Source organism: Tetrao urogallus, assembly GCF_951394365.1.
Source record: "Tetrao urogallus genome assembly, chromosome: 10".
NCBI lineage: Eukaryota > Metazoa > Chordata > Aves > Galliformes > Phasianidae > Tetrao > Tetrao urogallus.
Window position 1 is genome coordinate 1,047,447 of NC_136823.1, and position 19,862 is coordinate 1,067,308.

The 19,862-nt window shown below is 47.9% G+C and overlaps 2 protein-coding genes across 2 annotated transcripts in view; one reads left to right on the forward strand and one right to left on the reverse strand.

The window, feature by feature from the left end:
* Nucleotides 1–11,681, reverse strand: part of HEMK1 (HemK methyltransferase 1, mitochondrial release factors N(5)-glutamine) — a gene marked incomplete at both ends in the record, with an annotated part of 29,987 nt that extends 18,306 nt beyond the window's left edge. Inside the window, 3 exons of the mRNA XM_079540471.1 lie at nt 10,033–10,126; nt 10,873–10,964; nt 11,427–11,681. Of these exons, the coding sequence (XP_079396597.1) occupies nt 10,033–10,126; nt 10,873–10,964; nt 11,427–11,681 (441 nt within the window). The remainder of the gene's footprint in view (nt 1–10,032; nt 10,127–10,872; nt 10,965–11,426) is intronic.
* Nucleotides 11,682–15,083: 3,402 nt separating this feature from the next.
* LOC306950166 (uncharacterized protein C3orf18 homolog) lies at nt 15,084–19,611 on the forward strand (the record flags this gene model as incomplete). The annotated part of the gene is made up of 5 exons (XM_079540324.1): nt 15,084–15,317; nt 16,653–16,678; nt 18,284–18,413; nt 19,413–19,452; nt 19,562–19,611. The coding sequence occupies 5 exons, from the start codon at nt 15,084–15,086 to the stop codon at nt 19,609–19,611; spliced, it is 480 nt and encodes a 159-aa protein (XP_079396450.1).
* Nucleotides 19,612–19,862: the final 251 nt, after the last annotated feature.

The window sequence follows — 19,862 nt, forward strand, 5'->3', positions numbered from 1 at the left end:
CATTCCAGACATTCTGTAGTTTGTTTGCCCAGCTCCAGCCCTGAATCTCACTCTAACTGCGGATGAGCCGCTCAGATGAAACCCTCTGAAACTGAGGTCCCTCTTATATCACAAAAAGGTGGATCAAAAGCTGAAGATCTCATGGAGCTCTTTTAGGGCAAAAAATACGAAGGCAATGATAATACTTACTAGTGAGAATACATTAGAAAAGTCAATACAAACTAACAGATCTGTGTGTGAGTTGGTGAGGGGGGAGGGAGGGCAAGGTGTGGAAGCTGTTGTTTTTCCCCCACAGATTTTTGATTTACGTTTACATTTTTGAGTCTCCTGCGGAAATCACCAGCTTAGAAGCAATCTTCTGCTCTCCCACAGCCTTTTTTCTTGCATAGGAAGCCAGAAGAAACTACTGCCACAGTCCCTCCTGGTCTTTTAGCCAGGAACAACTGTTCCATCCTTCATTTCCTTTAGAGCAAGAAATCTGTTCTGAGAAAAACATTCTGTCCTGATTTGAAGTAGCCAGCAAGAGAGGTACCAAGGTTCCAGCTCTGCTGTTTCAGTAGTTAATTACACTCTCTGCTGAAGATGTACATCTTTTCTTCTGTTCGCATTTATAGTCCTTGTTATACACTTGTCCACAAAACTAATGAGAGTTCTGCTTACAAATTTCTGCTCTCTGGGCCAGGTAATTAGCCCTCAAGCTTATCTTTGATGAGCTAAATAGCCTTTCACAATAAGGCAGACTTGCTGTTAATCCACCTACTGGTCCTTCTCCCGACCTACTTTTCCAGTTCTTTCTCAACCAGTGAGTAATATAACCAGACAGCTTCTCACCAGCTATCCCCCTACTGCAGCACAGAGAGGAGACTTAACCCTGGTGCTGTGCTTGGCAATCCCTTGGTAACACAAAGGTCGCATTGCCTGTGGGCAGCCCCCTGAAAACTGGTCAGCTATTACCCAGCACAGCCCCACAGCTTTCCCCAAGCTCTTCAGCCAAAAGCAACAGCTCTGCAACGAGGGGCAGGCTGCATTATTTCCCTCTCCATGTATGATCTTATTAAACAACTCGTGCTTAGCTCAAACGGCAGTTCTGACTGCTTTGCAGCAACAAGCTGCTACTATGATTCCCACTCCTTGGCATTTGTGCCACAGCCTTCTTTTTCAGGAAATATTGTTTTCCTTTGACATACTGATAAAATATTACCTACCATATGAGCAAAATCTCACCTGTGGGAGGCTATGAAAATGCTACAACTTCTGTATGTTTGTTTACAGTTATGTTTCGATAGATTGCACTTATTTTTGATCAATCAAATAATGTCCCATTCCATTTCTGTTCAATATACTTTATAGGTGTCTGCAGATATCTCAGGAAAGGACCCCAAATCGTGAATAAGACGACACTATCCATCCTTTTCATTTCCCAAACCATGTAGCAAGAGACGGAGAGAAGCAGTTTTCCTCTGTAGAGTAAAGCGATCAGAAGCAAAACTATGAAAAAAAATAAAACCAAACCAAAGGAGTCTCCTGACTGCAGATCCATGGCTGTGCTCACCACACACTGCGACCTTCTGAACTCTCTAAAATGTAACCATCTGTAACACAGAAATGAGGGAAACCACAGGCAATTCTGGATCAGGAAGCTTCCTTTCAGCACTAATTAAAACAGAAAAATGCGTTCATTCCTTTGCCGCATATCACCAGAGAAAGCCCCCACCTGGGGATCTGCAGATTTGCACATACATGTCTGGAAGTAAAAATCCTCCTTTCTCTCCGCTTGACCTTCTTAAGAGGTTAACGATTATGCTTAGTGAGAATGTAGGTTAACCTTCATGAAAGGTTTATTGGAGCAAATCTTTGCTTAAAGTGCTTTCACAGAACACCCTGGCACAATGACTGCCATTCAGATGACACGGGCAAAGTAAACAGCAGTGGTTTTGGTACCCTGAGCATGTTGGCAAAGGAAGGAAGAAGCAACCTATCTCGAGAAACAAGTAAACTTAAAAATCACAGGTGGAAAAAGGATTGCTTAGCCAGTGACAGGAGAAAAACTATAAATGCTGTGAGAGCATGAATAGTTATTCCACATTTTCACAGCACAAAGAGCTCTCCTGATGAAAGACTAGGAGCGTCTGAAACAAAGAAAATGCTTTTCCCACTTGAAGTACAAAATTAGAACAATTCACTGCCAGATGATGCTGTAGAGGTTAGAAACACAGACAGACTAAAAAGAGGATTAATGGAGGACAGATCCAGATCCACTAGTGATTATGAAGCAGAACGGCCTCAAAACCAGCTTTGGCTAAGAACATCCCTTAACTGCTGACTGTCAAAACAAGGGGGGATCCTTCTCTGTCTGCTTTTCCATTGTAATTTTGTCCGCACCATCTGCCACAAACCCCAGGATGACACAGTATTTTGAATTAGACCAATTTAATCTGACCCAGTAAACCTGTTTCCATGTCTTTATGATCTCCAGTAATCTCACAATCTTCCTGGATGACTATTGAAAAAAATGCCCAGCATGGAACAGACTTGGCATTTCTTCCCCTATAACGCCTACCAGGTAAAACACACCTATTCAGCCTACAGCATGCTTCTCCACTTCCCTTCACAGGGAAGCTCATAGTCATCACAACAAAACCAAGATGGAAAAACGTATGCAGGGCCTGAGCTCATGGTGCGATCACAACAGGTAAGGAGGTGCCACCCTCTGAGGGTCAGGAGGGCTGATGGGGCTGTGAGAAAGAAACCTCACAAGCAGAGCTGGAGCTCTCCTCCCAGCAGCTTTCCTCCAGCTAATAAAAACCACGGCATTCAAGAACATGGCTCTGCCCACACAGTAGCTGCAGGGGATGAAAGGAGACCATTTTTGTTTCCACTGAACAAACAAGCCTTCATCTGCTTTAAAAGACAGCGTGTGAGAGAGGAGGGGATCAGAACACGCTAGAAGTCACACGGCAATGATTAGATAGACCTGCCAGGAACTCTGCGAGTCTAAGCCTGCAGTGCCCTCTAGGGGTACAAAACAGGGGAGCCACAGCCTGCGGGACCTTCGGAGGAATCCTGAACCCAGCTGACCCTCCTCAATAAAGTCACGGTGAAGATTGATTTTGCCTTTATTTACCGAGATAAAAAAAAAAAAAGGAATCCAACCACGACTGCATGGATTCCTCTCTTTGTCCTATTTTTCCTCTAATCCACAAAGCTGCTGTGATAGTAACTTAGCTTGAGTTTTAGAAGGCCTTGCTCTGGGAAAAGGGCTGTCTTCTGCACCAATAGTCTCTGAACAGCATTGGGACAGAGATTCACTGCAATAGTAAGCGCATAACTAGGACAATCCACAAGACAGAGCATAACCCCAAACTTTGGCCTGAACACCCCTGCATGACAAAAGCTTGGCTCTGGTGACCCTGGGCACATCATGGAAGTCACAGAATCACAGAATGGCCAGGGTTGGAAGGGACTTCAAGGATCACGAATCTCCATCCTCCTGCCACAGGCAGGGCCACCAACCTCCCCATTTCATACCAGCCCAGGCTGCCCAGGGCCCCATCCAACCTGGTCTTGAACACCTCCAGGGATGGACGGGGCATCCATAGCCTCTCTGGGCAGCTGCTCCAGCACCTCACCATTCTCTCTGTAAAGAATTTGTAAAGTCACCCAGGACCCCCTGCAGTCTTCACAGCCACAGCCCTGCTCTCACCAGGACAGCAGGTAGGATGTGGGGTTCCATGCACCACTGCAACCACACACTGTGCTCACAGCAGCGAGCCCAAAGCTCTGTGCACAGAGGACCATGTATGTGGAGTAAGGTGAGATTGTGGCTTGTGCAACAAAGCTCTCCTCCAACACAGTTTGTGTGTACTCACAGAACTCCCTATCAATCCTGCAAGCAGTTCTGTCTCCCTGTCCCACCTCCACCCCAAATCCCACAGAACAAAAGGAGCAGAACGATATGTGCTGACAAAAATACTCCCAGAGAAAGCAAATGGAAATGGGCTCAGTTACACATGAGCTAAAGGGACAAATTCCACATGGAACAAAACTAAACCAGACAGCTGAGCTTCTCTCTTTGTTCTCTTTGCCCTGGTCGAGTTCATGATCTCGAGGGATGTGGGCCTGGCGAAGAGCAGCGTCAGGACCCTGAACTTTGGAAGAGCAAACTTTAAGCTGTTCAATGTTGGCTGAGATCCCCTGGGATGCTGTCTTTAAAAACAAAGATGTTGAGGAGAGCTGGCTGCTCTTCAAGGATGCCTCCCTGAGAGCACAAGAACTCTCTGTCCCTCTGAAAAAGAAAGCGGGCAGAAGAGGTAGAAAGCCGGTATGGCTCTGCAAGGATCTGCTGGGCAGCTGAGAGTGAAGAAAGGTGCACACACTGCAAACAAGGCCGTGTCAGCTGGGAAGAATACAGGATGCTGTCTGGACTTGCAGGCATGGGATCAGAAAAGCCAAGGCACAAGCAGAACTGAACTTGGCGAGGGATGTGAAAAACAATAGGAAAACCTTCTACAGGTACACTGGGCAGAAGAGACAGGCCACAGTGAGTGTGCCTCCTTTGGTAAACGTAAAAGAACTGGCTGCAATGGATGAAGAGAAGGCCGAGGTACTGAATGAGTTCTTTGCCTCGGTCTTCACTGGTGGCCAAGTTCTTCTCATGTCCCTGAGCCCTGCATCCCTAAACCTCCAGGTGGGGACCGGGGTGGTAAATCCCCCCCCACTGTGAGGACAGAGGTCCGAGACCACCTGATGAGACTGAATGTGTGCAAGTCTATGGGGCCAGGTGGCTGCATCCCAGGGCTCTGAAGGAGCTGGCTGAGGCGGCTGCTGAGCCACTCTCCATCATCTTTGAAAAGTTGTGGCTGTCAGGTGAGGTCCTGGATGACTGGAGGGCCATTTACAATAAAGGAAGCAAGGATGACCCTGGGAACTACAGCCTGGTAAGTCTCACCTCTGTGCCTGGGAAGATCATGGAACTGAGTGGTGGGGTTGACACAGTAGAAGAAAGGGATGCCATTCAGAGGGACCTCAAGAGGCTGGAAAGGTGGGCCCAGGTGAAGCTGATGAGGTTCAACATGGCAAAGTGCAGAGTTTTGCACTTGGGCTGGAGGAATCCCAGGCATCCATACAGACAGGAAGGAGTGGTGCTTGAGAGCAGCCCTGCGGAGAAGGACCTGGGGGTCTTGATAGATGAAAAGCTTTAACATGAGCCAGCAGTGTGCCCCTGCGGCTCAGAAGGCAAATGGGATCCTGGGCTCCATCAGAAGAGGGGTGGCCAGCAGGGACAGGGAGGTCACTGTCCCCCTCTACTTAGCTCTTGTGAGGCTCCATCTGGAATACTGCGTCCAAGTGTGGAACCCCCCAGCACAGAAAAGACAGGGAGCTGTTGGAGAGGGTCCAGAGGAGAGCCACAAAGATGATCAGGGGACTGGATACCAATAACCAAAGAGAGCCTACAAACAGGAGGGGAATCAACTCTTGGAAAGGGTAGATAACTGCAGGACAAGGGGAAATCGTTTGAAGTTGAGGGAGGGAAGATTTGGGTTGGATGTCAGGGGGAAGCTCTTTACATAGAGAGTGGTGAGGTGCTGGAACAGCTGCCCAGAGATGCTGTGGATGCCCCGTCCATCCCTGGACGTGTGTTCAAGGCCAGGCTGGATGGGGCCCTGGGCAGCCTGGGCTGCTATGAAATGTGGAGGTTGGTGGCCCTGCTTGTGGCAGGGGGTTGGAGATTCGTGATCCTTGAGGTCCCTTCCAACCCTGTGATTCTGTGATCTCTGTCCACAGGACGCAGCCAGTGCTGGTAGTTTATGCCATATTGTGTTTGCCTTCACAGCTTTACCCACATGCCTAGCAGCTCGTAGCAAGAGTCAGAACCCTTCTGTTTTAACCACAGGATAGAATATGCATAATGAAGATGCCTCTTCTTCCTTTCAGTCTTCAAATTAGCAGGCAGAAGCATTTGTAGGAGCTATGAAAACGTAACGAGAAAGTGAATGGTGCAGATCTGGTATACCTACACTGCACAAGTCAATGTACATTTACTCAGCCAAAAGCAAGACATACCATGCGGCTTGTGTGTGCAGTCATAAAGAAGCAACTTGAACCTGGGATATTAATGCTGATCATTAACTGCTTTCTAAAGAACAAGATTCTTTACAGATACTATTTGATTAACAGTATCAGTACTAATAGCTGTAAGAATACTGCAGACAAACTGAATAGAAAGAGCAGTAGAGGCAACTTCAATATTTTTGAGAGGAGGTTTTTCCATTACAGTTTCAAAGTCCAGTGAAGTCTGAAAAGTCTCAGTTAGTGAACAAAGCATGGGCAAATCCCCACCCAAACAATCACACACAGCTCTCAGTCAGAGAAGACCAATGTAAACAAAGGAAAGAATGTGGATGCCAGCTCAGTTTTGGGCAACTGGTTCCACATAGTATGTGGTTCCTGGAAGCAGCACATGTCCATAGCAGTGTCCTGCACCAGGTGCTGACAAATAGCTGGATCTTGTCCACATGCTCTTCCTGTCTGAGAAAATTCCCCAGCATCAGATCACAAGAAAGCTCTCTCTCATGCAGCGCCAAGAGCTTGGGTCAAGGCTCAGGATTTGCTGTGATGTGAATACATTTTTCCCGAAGAGAAAGATCAACACAGCAAATTTACAAGAGTCAACTGCAGACATTACCCAATGCTGTCACAGAAATCACAGAAACATTCCTAAGCAAAACATATCAATGAAATCTGAAGCACAGCACAGAGTGCCTCACTATGCCTGCTAAAGGATAAGACAAAGCCCAGAAAAAAGTAGTGAAGTCTAATCCTCCTGCTACTCCTTCCCATACTACACAAAGGCTTCACAGCTGCACCCACATCTTCTCCCATATGAAAGATGTTGAACTTTCCAGCCCGCCCTCAAACCACCACCAGAGGTTTCAAGATCTCACTCCTACAGCTCTGACAAATGCAGTGTCAGCTCACGCCTTCCAGGTAAATGAGATGAATTTCTTTTTTTAGCACCAGGGCACAACACATCTCCCCACAGTGGAATTCAGAGGCATGAAGAACATTGAAGTGAAAGCTTCAGAAGCTCAGTGAACTGTGTCCAGAGGAAGAGAAACTCTGGGAAAAGGTTAGGTGGGATGCGTTCCTGAGGAATATAAAGAAGGAATGCAGCCACAGCTGGGCTGCTGAGAAGACATGAGGCAAAGTGGCCAGAGCACTGGTTACATGTAAGATTCTCTTAACACAACTTTGAATTTAACAGCTCTGTTGGAAAGAGTTTGTGCTCACTTACATGGAGCAACATCAGGGAATCATCCTGGCTGTGAACTTGCACTTAGCTCCCCCAATCCAGATGAAAGTAGTGGGAACATGCAAGCAGCTATTGTGAAAGCTCTCATCTTTAAACTCACTCTTTCATCATTTGGCACCTTCCACTCAGGAGAAGAAACTTTGTAGCCTGGTTTAAGAGTGCCTGTTTTAGTTACATCTACGTCACCATGAAAGTTTAAAGCATTCCAAAACAGTTCAAGACTCTCGTCCACTTTTTTTTTTTCATTTTTAAACAAACATCAACAGACAAAAACTCCAGCTGACTCTGCTTCACACAGGCAAATCAAACCAGACAAATCTCCAGAAATTGCTGCCAACCTCAACCATTCTGCACATCCGTGTGGAGTTCCTGACACCAGAAAGAGCGCGAGCAGCCAAAGCAAAGATGCCACACTGCTGCTGGAAACCAAACACATTTAGCTCTTAGACAGAAGCCTGCTGGACTCCTAATGCATCGCGCTTCCTCTACTTTACAAGCCTCAAGACCAAGTGGCTCTTTCCCAGAGTGCTATAACACCTTAAGAGAAGGCAGCAGCAGGAGCTGGGGGAAGACTTCAGTAGAAGAGAAGCCACCAGACCCAGGACCCATAGCCATTCTGCAAGCCTGGATCCACAGGCCCAGACTGCAGGCCTGCTTGTTCCAGCCCTTCCCGACCCTTTTATCTGTTTTGCTCCTTTTGAGCTCTTCTTCCACCTGAATTCTTTTTTCCATCCCTTCTCTCTTGCTGCACTGCTCATTTCCTCCTGAATGTGCAGCCATTCACTGCTCCCTACAAGAAAGGCCACATTTGTTCACCTTCCATTTCCAGATTATTGTCTGCTGATGCTGCTTGCTGAGGCAGAACTACTTCGTAAATTCAATTGCCAATGGAGCTTCATTCCTGAACTATCGTGAGCTTCTGGTCTTTCAAAACAAATGTACTAAAAATGTACCTCCATATTAAGTATCTGACACATCAAATAAAGTTTTCCCACAAACACAAGGTTTGGGTTAAGCTGTTTAATGCTAGACTTTTGGCCCCAGGGTACATGAAGGGGTTTAAAACACAAGATGTTATGGAGTGCTGCATTTTGACAGGGCACTGCCTTTCAGCAGAGATGCTCCTACCAAAATCCCACATGTGGGCACCATTAGCAACATTCACAGGCATTAGCAGCCCTGGTTTCCACAGTACACAATAGGCCTTTGTTTGAAGCCTGGCACTGCATGGAATGAGAGCACAGTACCAGAGGAAGCCTGACAACAGATGGTTTGATTTGCAGAAAGTTCTCTTCGGGTTTAGTGCTCATATTGCATTCAGGAATTAGTGGCAGTCAAAGGCTGAAAATACTCTCTTGAATCAACTACTGCAGAAATACCATCAATAAGAACAATGCTAACTATCATCAGGCTCCAACTAGCAAAACCATTTCTTGAGCAGTTGTCTCCAGACTTCATCAGCACAGAACTGACCACTGCAAGGATAACATAAGTTAAAAGCACGTTACTGAGAGCATTGCCACCTTACCTTACAACCTTCACAGAAAGGAAATTTTCCCTAATGCCCAGTCTCAGCTTCCCCTAGCCCATCTCCATGCTGTTCCCATCCTGCCATCAGCTCCCTGGAACCTGGCACCTCCCTCTGCTTTCCCTCCTCAGGGAGCCATTACCTCTTCTGGCTACATTCAAGGACCTTACTGTCCTTTTAAAACTGTGGAGTCCAGAACTGCACTGAGTACTCAAGGTGAGGTAGCACCAATACAGTGCTAAATACAGTGGGAGAATCACCTTTTACCAGCTGGCCATGCTGTGCTTAATGCATTCAAAACAGCATTCTTTATACAGCAAAGGGCTACTAGCACAGGAGCCATTTCTCTGATCGTTTGTCTATCAGAATTCTAATTGGACAGGCTATGGTAATCATTCCATCTCCAAAAGTTAACATTCACTGCAAAAAAGAAAACCAATTATCAGAAGAAAAACAAAAACAGCAGAGAAAAGCAACTCTTAAAGAGCAGTAAACAAAGATTTGCTTACTAGGGTGCCCATAAGCTGAAAGCTAGGCTACCATTAGAGAAAGCACCACTATATAACTCCTGAGCTTTTTCCTAGTACACTAGGCAAAATAAAGTTTCAATTTGAATGTATATGGCTATTGCTTCCACTTTTACAATCACAATCACATTTAATTCCAGCCCAGGTCAGAACCTACCCATGGGTCAGCCTAGGAAAGGAAACAACAGTTCAATTTCCAATACTTGCCCAGAAATCACTGTGGAGCCAGCAGGTGAGTAGTAGGTGCCATTTCTACCAGCCTGCACTGTCTTAATCTGCATGCAGACAAAGAAGCCCAATGGAGTCCACCACCTTTTTTCCACCTTTTTTCCAGTAGTAGCTTTCTACTACACTGGACAACTCTGAGTAGTTGCAATACAAAAGTAAAGGGGCACGATATTCAAGGAGTCTCTACCACAGCAGAAATAAGAAAAGCAAGCCTCAATGAAGGTGGATCTCTGTGCAATCAAAGAACATACTAGCTTGCAAAATCTCTTTCTCTGAGCCAGAAGGTGAAAGTTCATCAGCTCCAGTTCCAGGTCACAAGCTTAGGATGCCCTATTTTAGAAACCATCCAACCTTTTCATCACTATAATCCCACCAAGCACATTCATATCAATGCAGTGTGTAGATTCAAAACCCTTCCATGTTTCCTACTTTCATACCTCTGTTTCAGGACGAGGAATAAATACTGGAGGTCTCATCTTCAGATTCAGGTCCTTAAAGTCCCACTCACCAAGCACATATTGCACTGGCATTCTGTGTCAGGCAAAAACAAATGAAAACACTCGAGGATTACACTTTGTAACATAAAAAGCTCTCACTACCATGCTTACTTCATTGCTAACCACATAAGCCCTTTGATGGTGGAAATCTAGATGCCACTGAGGCTCTCAACTGCATGTGCAACACGCATGTGCACGCTCCTTGAAAGCTCTGGTAGTTCCACTTCCACAAAACAGTGTCTTGACAAGCACTGGACTGGGGAAACTAAGGGCCAGTCAACTCACTTCAATCCTGAAAAAACTGAGGGAGCAAATAATCCTGGAAATAATTTCCAAACATGTTAAGAACAGAATGGATTGACTAAGGTGAAGTCGCTCCTGACCAGAGTCCTCTGTGTCCAGTGCTGAGCTCCTAACTACAGAAAAGGCATGGATGTACTGGAGCAAATCCAACACAGGGCCATTAAGATGACTAAGGGATTGGAGGACCTGCCATACAAGAAGAGACTGAGAAAGCAGGGACAGACCTGGCTTGAAAATGAAAAGCTCAAGTGAGGTGGAAAATTCATCAATAACTACATACATCTGGTGGAAGGGAGTAAAGAAGATAAAGCCAGATTTTTTGTGGTAAAATGTAAGCTGAAAGAAAAGAGGCAATGGGTACAGATTAAAATACAGAAAACTCCATTTAATCAAAGAACCACCCCCTTCTTTCCCACCCCTTTTTTCCCTCTTTTAGAGAAAACTCTCCCAAGAATGACAGTAAGATGATTCTCCCACCTTTCCAGTCGCTTGCAGCTCAGTTGCTGGATCTGCTCCTGCTGCACTGCTGTAAGTGGAGAGCGGAGTTTTTCGGAGTCCAAGCTCTGAAACTGAAGACAACATCACTTTAAAACCTGCCCACTTGTGCAACTTGCGTGTTGTCTGCACCCTGCAGGCAGAGCCAGCAGAACAACAAACACATACAGAGGGCACTCTTTGAAACCCCAAACGACAAGGAGAACCTATCTGCCTGTTTAACAAGAAACCTGTATGGCTGCAGTTTAGGTAGTTAAAGTGTAGATAAGATAAAGAATCACTCCACCAAACAAGTCAGGCCGTTATGCTGGTGTGTATGTCATGGGTAACATTTCAGTCCCTGCAAAGAGAGCACATAGGAGATCCCAAGAACTTTACTTGCATTAATAAATTATATCCCACGCTCTCTGCCCTCTGAGGGAGGGAAAAGCTGTTCTAGCTCCTGTAAGTGAGATAAAAAGAAGTGTAAGGGGATTAGTCCAAAAAACATAAAGCAAGGGGCACACGCAGATCTTACTCCTTTTCCATGACTTAACTGTTTTTGCTCCCATGACAAATGACACGATATATTCACTGGATTCTCGTGCTTCAGGGATCCCGTTCTTCTCAAACACCTTTTGCCAGTAGCTGACCACATCAGGGGCAGTCAGCAGCCCAGGTCTTACACTGCAGCTCTGTCTCAAAGACGACTGGTTGGAACTGAGGTTAGGACTTTGACTAGGTCCCACTGACACATACTGAGGCAAAAGCCCCCAGAACCTCCTGAAGAGTGAGCGGCTGATGCATCTCATTGTTGCAAAGTCACCTCCTGGTTTCCACGTGGGCTCCTTGTTTCTGTCAGCTGATCTAATCCATGAAGAGACTCACACAACACTCAGTGCAGCCACAAGCCACTTGGGCTAAGCACCACCTGATCACAATCAGCAGATGCTCCTCAGGGCAGAAGAAAAAGGTCACCAGGCTTGCAGCTCCGCTGGCCTAGAAAGAAGAGACAGAAGTACAACCTGAATGCCCAGAAGCCAAAGACTGCAAGTTCCCTTCTGAATGGAATGCAGACTGCTGCCCGACCAACACCCACGGGTACAAACCAACTACTCACACCCTTATGAGTAACAAAGGATTAACCAAGCTCCACGGGCAACGCTGAGACCACCCGGTGCTCGTGGCTGAGCAGAAGGGAGCCGGCCTGCAGGCACAGCCCTGCCGCTTGCAAGCCACTGACAGACTGCTCCAGCATCACAGGCCGGATCGCTGCACAAAGCCCTTCACTCCCTTCTGGTTCCTCCTCCTCCAAACTCCCAAGTCTCAGGCTAGCAGGTACGCTCGCAAAGGCTAATTACGTAGGTCAGCAGCCTGCCGCGTTGTCCCATCGCCAGGCTGCAGACAAGGGGGAACCACAACAGCTCACAGCGCGAAACCAGAGGAAGAGAAACTCGGAATGCGCGGGGCCGGGTCGGCTCCCAGCGGGCAACGCTGCAGCACGGAGCAACCGAAGAAAGAGTCAGGCCCGAGGCCCGGGACACCGCCACAGGAAGAAGGACGAAGGAATTAACCGCACTGCTGCCGGCAGAGCGCAGGACGAGCCTCCCGCAGCCGCTCTGCGGGCGGACAGACCCGAGGCCCGGCACAGGTCCTGCCCTTAGCGAGCTGCCGCGGGCAGCAGCAGCCCTACCTCAGCTCGCTTCAGCTCGGCGACTCTGCCTCAGCCACCCAGCACACGCAGCATCCCCGGCCCCGCCACCTCAGCGGGGGGTCGCGCCCACAACACGCTCCCTCACCTCAGCGAGGGCGGCGCGGGAGAGAACCGCCTCGTCGCCGCGCGCGAGCGACGGCAGCGCCGACCAACCGCGACTCGCGACCCGCGGCCGTCGGCCAATCGCTCGGGGGCGCTGGGCGGAGGGGCGGGGCTACCGGCCGCGAGGCGGCGGCGCGCGCCGAGGGGCCGGCCCGCCCCCCTGCGGGCAGCGCGGCCCTGCGGTCGAGGGCGCGGCCCCACCGCCGGCTGCGCTCGGGGGAGCCGCTTCAGCGTGCAGCGCTGCGTAAGTGGCGGCCCCGGCGCGGGCAGCGCGGCCGCCTCCGGGGAAGGGCGCGAGGGCGGCGGGCCGGGCCGCGGCGCGAACCTTGGGGCGGCTCCGTCTTCGCCCGGCTCGGGACGAGCGGCCGTCCCGCGGGCGGCGGCCGGGCTCTGGGAGGCGGGGCCGGCCGGGCTCGGCTCCGCGGTGCTGCCGGGAGGGCGGCGGAGGCCTCGCGCTTTGCGCCCCCGCGGCGCCGTGAGGGGCGGAGCGCAACCGTTCTGCTTCCGTCGCCCCGCGGCCCGGCGCCGCGCTGCCCTGTGCGGAGCCCTCCCGGCGCAGCCCGTGCCGCAGTGCCGGCAGCGCGGGGCGCCCCTTCCTGGGCCGCTCGGTCGGTGAGGGACGCCTTCCGATCGGCGCGGTGAGCCGCCTCTCGCCACGCTGTTAGGCGGGACCGGAGCACAAGTGCCGTCTACCTTCACGCTGATTTAGAAACTCGTGGCGGTTCGGCGTCTCTCACCACCTCCTTCACAAAGTTGTGTGGGGAGAGACCTGCGCGCCCGGGACGAGCGCCGTATGAGCTGACCGCCCGCTCGTGCTTCTGGCGGAGCCCGCCCGGCCCCGCTGCTGCTTGTCTTGCGCGATGGCTCTGCTTCGGTTGGTAGTGACAGATGTTAATCGTGCTGCTTAATGCAGCCGTGGACGGCAGAGAGGCATCACAGTAATGAGAAGTGTGCAATAACCTTGCCCAGAATAGAACAGTGGAGCTGAACAACGGCTCATTTATCTTTGCAGGCACATCTTTTTCTATTCAGAGCTCATTAACCCATGTCCCTTTGCATTCCAGTTTGGAGATGTAATGTCTGCTGAACTACAGAAAAATGATCAGAAGTCTGTTGCGGTAGTTCTTGAGATCTGCACTGCTCTGCTCCAGAGGTAGCTGTGTTTCACTAAAGTAATTGTGGGCCTGATGTCACATACAGAGATCTTATAAACGAAGTTGTGCAAATACTTCCTGTAGGATCATCCCATGGTGTTTTGCAACTCCTGATCATTTGCACAATAGAAACATGAAACAATTAAAGCCTTTCATGTTTTCAGTATGAATATATCTGTCAAATTGCACAACTCCAATCCAAAATGGGATCAGTTTTAAAATTAATACCAATAATTAGCGGTGCATGAGTAAGCCTGTGTGGGTGCTTTCATGGGAGACTGTAGAAAAAAATCTTTAGTAGCAGATGGGGACCGGTGCAACCCACTGCTTTAAAGAAGCTGCCTCTGCAGAGTGCGTGGGCTGAGGGACAATGGAGAGGTGCATAGTGCAGTGACTTATTAATCACCAGCCACCACCACAGCAGGGAAGTTCTACTTCTAGTGGTGAGGTGCTGGAACAGCTGCCCAGAGAGGCTGTGGTTTCCCCATCCCTAGAGGTGTTCAAGGTCAGGTTGGATGGGGCCCTGGGCAACCTGGTTTAGTATTAAATGTGGAGGTTGGTGGCCCTGAGTATGGCAGGGGGGTTGGAGATCCTTGATGTCCCTTCTAACCCTGGCCATTCTGTGATACTTCAGGGTGATTTTTACTGGGTCCAAAATACAGATGTGTCAGAGCTGAGTGCCATTTTGATGGATGAGATCTCTGAAACTTTTTGTAAGTTGAAAGCAAAAGAGGAAAAGAAGAGAGGTCCTGTTATTGTCGTATGGATGAAGGCTGCCTAGCTCATCCTGTAGCAGACTGAAGACAGAGGGGTTCTGAGACACTACACAGCTCTGCCAATTGCTGCAGGGAGGCCAAGCTGAAGTAGCAAGTGGTGACTGGCCTCAGCTCAGTTCAGTGGTGACTGAACCAGGCAGGACGTTGGGGGCTCTCAGTACCTCTGAAAAATGCACTTAAAAAAAAATTGAGTGGGCATCTGTGAGCTGCTCTCGAAAACTATACTAGTTAAGCTGTGGAAAAGGTTCTGCCATCTCTAAGAGCTTTGCACTGTGCATCTGTTCTCATTCTTTCCTAGGAAGAAACTTGTGTGGCTCCTACACAGAAAAGCCATCATTGATGAGGCTGTGAGGTAGATCACACGTGAGGGTCCTTGAAACGAGGGGAAACTCTCTGGTGCTGTAGCTGGCACCTGTCTCTTGAGTGGAGGGCACAGCAGCTTGGTAAAAGATGCTAAGAGCTGGCAGGATGAATTCCAGCTCACCTTCTGCACGTGACTTATACCACAGCAGCACCACAACAGCCAAACCAGACACAGGAACAACTCTGGATGCAACTGTACCAGAAACAGCTACTGTGAGCCCTGAGACTACTAGCTTCAACAGCACCAAAATCCCAGATGTGGCCAGCAGCGGACCCAGCATGAGCGCCATGCTGCTGTCCTTTGGGATCATTACTGTGATTGGGTTGGCTGTAGCTATGGTAAGAGACACTACTAAGTATTTCTATCTGCTGCGGGTGAAGGGTGGCAACGGGGTTCTAGGACTGATTTGAATTAACTTCTATATTATATTAAAGGCATACCTAGAGCTGGTAGGAATGGTGCTCCAGTATTTCTTCTGTTTCCCTGGGGTCTAGGCAGAGCAGGCTGCTCAGCAGGTCTAGAGGAAACCATAAATAACATTAGTATTTGTTTTTAATAGCAACAGGAAGTTCAATTGAAATAAGCAATGGCAGACTTACAAGTCAGTCTGTTTTGACTTGTTAACTGGAACAGCTGCATTGATTTAAACCTTGTCAACACCAGCGTCCCATAGGAAAGTTCATCCAGCTTAACTTTTAAAGCAGGCCTGGACCCTGTTAATCTCCTCTGTGGGCATGTCTTTTTGAACTGATGCAGACTGAATCTGTCTTTGCTAGACTCATTCTAGACTGCATTTTTGAGGTTCTCCTTGCTCGGGTATCAGCAGAGTCCTCAAGGATTTGCTGCATGTAACTAACCCTGCCATTAATCAACAGCTATAGTTCTGAGTCTGACAGACAATGCAAGCACTGCAGTTCTTTCAATATATAACTGGATCATTTACCTACCAACAGAGAATGAAGGTAGCAGCAAGCTCGCGTTCCTCGTGTGAGGAAGGGCTTCGCTAATACAAGCAGCAGAGGAGCCTATGGAAAGGGACTACTGCAAAATTTCATTGCAGACCCAAGGAGTTTCTCCAAAAGCCCCTAAAGAGAACCTGGAAACACTGTCCTGGAAATGGTCATAAGTTCCCGAGAGCAACAGCCAGCGTTCGTAGTTCTCGGAACAAGGCTCTGGAGGCCAAAAGCCTCACTTTCCTCCCAGGACAGCCACTCTTACTGGCTGACACGAGGCAAGTCACTGAGCATGCCCTCTTTCCTTCTTCCCTTTGTACTGGGGAGGGGGTAACTGCTTCTATGCTGTAGGAAATCTTCAGGAGAATACTACAAAGAGAAGGTTCTTCAACCATTCTAAAACTGCAACATATGGCCTCCAGCCACTAGAAATCTGCTGAGCTACACTTAAAACGCACCTAACATTCTGACTACTACTAACACACCTAATAGCAGGCCACTCAAGCACTAGTGTCAGCCTTGATGCACTGTTAAGCTTACACTGATGTATACAGAATGTCAGTTCCAGTTGTCACTTCTGTCACTTTTCGCTTTCCTCTGCTTTGGTGCACAATGACATCAGACTTGCTATACCTCCTCTGGGTGCTCTCTACCCAAAATTCTTCTTCCCAGTTGTTCCCCATGCTGCTGTTTGTAATGATGATTTTCTTTCTCCTTCAGGTTCTGTATATCAGGAAGAGAAAGAGGTAAGTAACATCTCTTGTTAGCTGTAAGGAACTCAGTGTTTCAAAATCCAGGTAGGGCTAGGAATTGGAGGGGAAGATGAGGAGAGTTCAAGGGAACAATCCAGCATCTGACTGTAAACAACACAGGGCAGGGGCTCCGCACTCCTGGTGTTGGCCTACCTTTAGCAGCAGAGCTTCAAAGGCTCCTGTGGAGCTTTGAGAAGGAAAAACATGGTTGAGCAAGAGGAGGTTAGGGATCCTGCAAATTCTTTATGCTTCTTATGTTAGATGCATTAAAAGAGAGGAAAGGATTATGAGTGGATAAAGAAGCTGGAAACTCTGTTGTGAGAAGTGTGGGTCTCATTCCATGATCTGTGCTTTCCAACAGCCTGAGTTAATGATGCTGACCTTGCAAGGCTGAAAGCCTCTTTAGCCTCAGTCACAGCAATGCCAGCAGCATAGTGCAGAAATGCAGCTTCCTAGTCCAAGACTTAGTGTATTAATTTCCTTAAGCTCTTGGTGGAAAATAGAGAGGAGAGCAACATGGAGGAAGATGTTTCTTGATTCTTTCATCTTTGACAGCAAAGACAGTGGTACACAACCTTTACATATGGTACCTCTTCCCTGCCTAATTCCTTAAGGCAGGGCCACAGACCTTCAAGAAGTATTGCTGCCTGTTACAAAATTTTCAAGCCCAGATCTGGGTACTGCTCCAGGAGGAGTTGATGCTTGGCCTGTAAACATAGCTGCTGGAGATAATGGCTGTGTTGGCACAGCGGGAGTGTGTCATCCTAACACTTTCCAAAATAGATAATTGTGGTGACACTGCCGGTAACAGCTTGGATATTTCCCTCCCCTAACCTCAAAAAGCTCAGATACAGCTTAAGTGTTTTCACAGAAATATGTCCACCCATCCATCCTCCATAACTCACCTGCCCAGTATTTAGGGAGACCCTCTGGGGCAATTTGTTATATCTGTCACTTGAAGCAATAAGATCTGCAGGCATCAGTCTCTCTTTCCTATTTATTGCATTTCTATTTATTATTTTCTTTTTTTTTTTTATTATATATATATATATATATATATATATATATATATACATACTTCAAGTCCATAGTTGAAGTACTGCTCTCAAGTTGCTGGAGCTAAAACCAGACCCCTTCTGGCAGGCATAGTGTGATTTGACAGGGCTGGATGTCACAGGCAGAGAGACAGGGAGAAGAGTTGCAAAACGCACAGCCATTACATTCCACCCTCTTGTTTTTCCCAATACATAAGACTTGTCCTGAGCTTTTAAGGTCTGCAGGAACTTAAAATCCAGTCCCTGTTTGACTCCTCTGTGCGTAATGCCTGCCAACATAGATTAGTGAAGGCAGTTGATCCCTGGAGCTGTTCTCTAGGCATCTTCCACTCCTTCCAGCTGTATAGCAGGTTCTTATCCTCCTTCCCATAGGAAGGGGACATAACTGCTATCTAGCAAGCAGCAACAAGAGCTGAATCCCCATGCAGAAGGAAAAACAGCTTGCAAAATGCCTCAGTAGTGGAGCAGAGAAGACAGCCTGAGCATCTGTCCTTCTGTCTACTGAGTTTTTCAACCAAGTCTTTGCTTTCCCTTCCACGGGTAGGTTGGAGAAGCTACGACACCAGCTCATGCCAATGTACAACTTTGATCCCACTGAAGAACAGGATGAACTGGAGCAGGAGCTCCTTGAACATGGGCGAGATGCAGCATCTTCCCAGGCATCACAGAGCAAGGTAAGCAGCAAGATAGTAATAGCCAGGGTGTTATTGCAGCCATTGGCTCCTGCCCTGCTGTTGATGATGTAGCAATTGGATAGATCAATACACTGGGAAAGCTGTTACAACAAAGGTGTGATGACAAAAGGACTAGCACAATAGAAAGGTGCTATAGAGAAAGGGAAGAAGATTGCTTACCCCTATCAGAAAATTCCAGGTTCACAGGAGAAAGCTTCACTGAGGAAGAATTTCTAAAAAGAAATCCTCCTCCAGTGACAGTCAGCCCTCAAATGAGATCTAAGAGAGGTGCAGCCAGGCTCCACCCCTTCCTGTCACACAGCTGAACTGCCTTCACCTGTGCTCCCAGAGCTGACTCAGTCCTTTCCCCACGTGCTCAATGTGTGACTCAATAGTTCTCATACAGATGAGGAGTTTCTGTGAAATTGTACTGTAAGGAAATCATGTGAGACCTCAAGAGGGCTCCCTTCACCTCACCCAGTTCTGGAGATGGGGGCCTTGAGAATTTTAGAGTTTAGGATGGTTTGAAGAGTCAGGCAACTAGGACAACAAGCCTGGGAAGGGTAAGTGCAGGCACAACTCAGCTAGAAGAGAGAACAATGCAATTTCTTCAGTTGACTTTGAGTTTACAGCAGTTTACCACCTAGGGCAAATAGGATGAATAGGAGAGGAGAGGAGGCTCCACTGCTCACAAAGTACTGAGGCTCTCTGGTGCCAGCCTGAAAATAAGACATTTCCACCCAGTTTTAAGGTATATCTGCTTTGCTGAAGGCTACAAGTGTAGAACAAGGTGTTGTGAATGTAAAGCCAGTAGTTGTAACAGTTAACCACAGGTCCTGAGGAAGGCTGTCAGAAAGCCTCATGTTATTATGGCATGGCACATCTGATCTTGGCAGGACTTCCAGGCCAGCCTTGCTGGATAGAGAGCTCTCACCATTGTTTGCAGTTGGTTTCATAGTGTTCTCTGTTTCTTTTGTCACTGCTATCACACACAAAAAGCCTTTCTCAAAGACAGAGCCAGCAGGGATAGTTGGAACAGGTACGTCTTCTGGCAAGTGGTGCAGCCTCCCCTTAGAGTAGACATGTCTCCTTTTTTGAATTCCTCTCCAGATGTTCCATGTTGCTCACTTCTTCCCTTGCTTTTCCAGTTCCAGGAGCAGGAATTCTTCCCAACATGCCTCAGTTTTCACATACTTGACACTTTCAGGTAACCTGTAGCAAGCTTGGTGTGGGCAGAAGGGAAGAAAAAAGAAAATAAATACAATTGTAATTATAAAATTATTCACTTTGAGGGATGCTTCCCAACCTGCCAAAGAACATGCTGGAGGTGTATTAGAACATGGAAGATAAACAACATATTCCATACGCCATTTTAGGAAAGCAGAGGAATACAGATGTATGAAAGCAAAGGATCCTGTCCTATGAGCAGTATGTACAGGGGAAACATCA